The sequence below is a fragment of the Lipotes vexillifer genome, unplaced genomic scaffold, assembly GCF_000442215.2.
Source record: "Lipotes vexillifer unplaced genomic scaffold, Lipotes_vexillifer_v1.1 scaffold352, whole genome shotgun sequence".
Taxonomy (NCBI): domain Eukaryota; kingdom Metazoa; phylum Chordata; class Mammalia; order Artiodactyla; family Lipotidae; genus Lipotes; species Lipotes vexillifer.
The window spans coordinates 562354-566273 of NW_006776684.1; the positions used below are offsets into that span (position 1 = coordinate 562354).

The following is a 3920-nucleotide window of genomic DNA, read 5'->3' on the forward strand; positions in this document are numbered from 1 at the left end:
TCCTGCTGAGATGAGACAGATATCTGAAATGTTTTTTACTTTTTTATTTGTACTTTCAATAGAGGAGCTAATGAATATTAATAAGGACATCTTGGCTATTTTCAGATTTTAGTCCTATCTGACTCCATTGACTCCATTACACTCATTCTTGTCCTGAAACATTTATCACCGGTAAAAATTTCAGTCAGTGGCTTTCTGACGTTGTTTCATTTTTAACTAAATAATTGTCTTAAAGATATTTTTATATCTTAACAAAAACTGCCCACTTGTACCTCAAAATCCTGCTTCCCCCTTGGTCAGTCTTTGAGTTGGATTTCAGAACTGAATAGAACTAGGAGTTTATTTTTTTTCCCTTCCACACTATTTAGGTCTTTGTTTAGTTCTGTCTTTAGGTTTACCTCAAGTTTTGATTTTGACTGATAAACCCACGATCCAAACCCAGACTTCAGTTGAGTTTAGTATCAGCCTAAAACCACATTAAACTGCCATGTGTCATATGACTTCTAGCAGAGACCGCAAGTGGTGGAGGTTTTTTTCCGTGAGGGCTTCTTATTGAGATTTTTGAAATATGAACACATTATCTAATACACATATTAAATTACTTGTGTATTGTAGTCCAAGGTCAGTCATCACTGGGAGGTTATTGACATTTACTCATCATAACAACATATACCATATTAGACCATCTGCTAACTCAGAATGCAGTTCCTGCTTTTCGGTTTACAGTTTTGACCAGTTATCTCTAAGGAACACGCAATCAGAAATACAGCCACCCTTCAGTAGAAGATTCTTGGCTCTGTAGATAAGGAAAAGGTGTTTCCGTGAAGGCAATATTTTTGTACTGTCTTAGAGTAGAAATGAAGACGTATACACAAAATGACCCAATGCTGTTTTCTTAGGGTGCATCCTTTGTTTTTCTGGTTTTGGTCTTTTCATCGTAGGATGGCCTTAGCTCTGTGTCTGCAGGCGCTGTGCAGCCTGGGGGGCTGGCTCTCGCTCTACATTTCTTTCTGTCGCCTGAATAATCACCGAAGCTATGAGTGGAGCTGCCGGCTGGTTACGTTCACCCACGGAGTCCTCTCGATAGGTCTCTCAGCTTATATTGGCTTCATTGATGGCCCTTGGCCTTTTACCCACCCAGGTAGGTGGGAGACATTAGAGAGTTTTCCCTTAGGAATTTATGATTTGGGGGTAGTCTTAGAAGGATGGGACTTTCCCACAGAATTTGTATAATACTGAAGAATACTGAAGAATAATTACTATTACAATGTGCTTTGGGAGTCTCCATTCATCTTCATTGTTAAAGCTGATATTGCATGTGTCACCTATTGCTTCTGCTTTTCATAACTCTCTATTTTCAAAGCAAATCTTAATTGCTTTTTACAATTTAATCGACCAAAATGTATAAATCATAAAGCTAATATCAACATCTACCACCAGCCCCAAACAGACACTAATGGACTGCATTAAACATACTTTTTGGTAACCTGCAATCTTTACTTGATTGTATATTCAAAGGACATCGTCTTTCCATGTCTATATATATAGATCTTCCTTATCCTTTTCAGTTGTTATATAATATTGTGTTGTATGCATTTACTATCTTTTATTTAACCAATGCCTCATTATTTGGGGGCAGCTATGTTAATTTTTAAGCTGCTAGATGTACTGATACAAGTGTTACTTCCTTAGAATACAAAACCTATATCCCCTTGAATTAGTTTTCTGGGGCTGTTATAACAAAATACTACAGACTGGTTAGCTTAAACAACAGAGATTGATTTTCTCACAATTCTGGAGGCTAGAAGTCCAAGATCAAGGTGTTGGCGGGTTTGATTTCTTCGGAGGCTTTGCTCCTTTGCGTGCAGAGCTGCCTTCTTGCTGTGACTTCACATGGTCTTTCCTTTGTGCCTGTCTACGTCCTAGTCCTAATGTCCTTGTTTTATAAGAACACTACCCTAACATCCCTATTTTAACTTAATTACCTCTTCAAAGGCCCTATTTCCAAACATAGTCACATTTTGAGGTACTGGAGTTTAGGGCTTCAACATACGAATTTTGGTGGGACATAATTCAGTCCATAAGTCCCCTAGAATATGATTTTTATTTAATTCCTTAGATTCTTTCTTTTTATAATTTCTTTAGATTCCCATGTTGAGCTTCTGAATTTTCCCCCAAACTGTCAAACTGATAGGAAGCAACTCTTAAGCTTTATATTTTATATGAAGGCTGTTAATGGATTCAAACATGTCAGGTTATTGCACCCTATGTTCTTGGATATGGGAACATACTAACTTTTGGGGTTCTCTCCAGAGTCCACTTTCAAGACGAGTTAGGGCCACCAATGTCCAATAATCTAACCCATTAAGCTAAGAAATTAATCTGACATTTGGGACAGAATAACTTTTCCATTATGGTTTATTACAGGATATTGAATATAGTTCCCTGTGCTATACAGTAGGACCTTGTTGTTTGTCCATTCTATATATAATAGTTAGCATCTGCTGCTAGTGGGAGAGGATAACTAAAAGAGTCTAGAAACAGAGCTTTAGCTGGTTAAAAAAAAGAAGACAAGAAAGAGACTGTGTAGGATTCTAATTTAAAGAACAAAATAACTGGATTTGATGCTGCTACACAGAGAGGACGCTGAGATAATTGCTGGTGCTTAAATCACTCATTGAGATCTGGTGCATCAGAACAGCATTTCCTGGGCCCTGTAACATTGGTTTGATGAAGACCAAAGTTTTAGATTTTAGTGTTTTGTTTTTATTTTTCTTTGTTTGGGTTTTTTTTTGGTTGCCTTTAAAAAGCACGTGCCTGCAATTGTTTTCAGTGATTCAGAAAAGTTTGAGAAAGAGCAACCCAGGATGTCTGCGTAAAGGTAACACGATTCCCAGCCACTCACTTTGCTCCTGTCTTGGTTTATTTCAGGCTCACCCAATACACCTCTCCAAGTGCACGTTCTGTGTTTCACCTTGGGCTACTTTATCTTCGACTTGGGCTGGTGCATCTACTTCCAGTCTGAGGGGGCCCTGATGCTGGCTCACCACACACTGAGTATCTTGGGCATCATCATGGCCCTGGTGCTTGGAGAGTCAGGCACAGAGGTCAATGCAGTCCTCTTTGGAAGCGAGATTACCAATCCCTTGCTACAGATGCGCTGGTTTCTTCGTGAAACAGGCCATTACCATAGTTTCACTGGAGACGTGGTGGATTTCCTCTTTGCAGCTCTGTTCACTGGAGTGAGGATTGGCGTAGGAGCTTACCTCCTCTTCTGTGAAATGGTCTCACCCAAGCCCAAGTGGTTTGTGAAGGTCGGGGGAGTTGCGATGTATGCTGTGTCTTGGTGTTTCATGTTTAGCATCTGGCGTTTTGCATGGAGGAAAAGCAGCAAGAAGTACCACACCTGGAGAAGCAGGCGGAGTGAGGAGCGGCAGGTAAAACACAATGGACATCTCAAGACTCACTAGCCAAGGCTTGCTCCAGACAATGGGTTGGGTTAAGTCAGCCACGGGAACCAGGCTGGAGATATGGCTGTTACAGAATCCTGCTTATGACAAGCTTAGGTTTCTAAAAAGGGCTAAATTTATCCATCCGTTTGGTCAGTCTTGGAGCAGAACACATCCCAGTATTAAAACACTAACTTCTGCAGCTGTGCAGTTGTAGAAAGTGAGACTACCAGCAGTAGTTGTAAGTCAGAACTGTGAGGGGAGCATGCTGCATTCCTTTTAAGTTGTGGTGACCCTGTGGCTCCTTTGTCTCTGGGAGGCTTGATGATCAGACAGCCTAGAAAGGAACTCAAAAAGCATTAGTGCTGTTTCTTCCTTATTCCTTTGAGAAGTGACTCCTTCAACAAATACTTATTCCTACTTTCTGTGTAGCAGCTTAAAGAAATGCACCTCATTTACTACAAAGTGAGG

General features: G+C 40.2%; 1 protein-coding gene across 2 annotated transcripts in view; it reads left to right on the plus strand.

Annotated features, from left to right (window-relative positions):
* The window catches only part of TLCD5 (TLC domain containing 5), a 6139-nt gene extending 2219 nt beyond the window's left edge, over positions 1–3920 (plus strand). Inside the window, exons 2-3 of one of the 2 annotated variants that reach the window (XM_007450610.1) lie at positions 953–1141; positions 2932–3920. In XM_007450610.1, the coding sequence (XP_007450672.1) occupies positions 3036–3470 (435 nt within the window). In that variant the 5' untranslated portion in view covers positions 953–1141; positions 2932–3035 and the 3' untranslated portion in view covers positions 3471–3920. Of the gene's footprint in view, positions 1–876; positions 1142–2931 lie in introns of those variants that run through there. The other variant, XM_007450609.1, reaches the window with a different exon arrangement.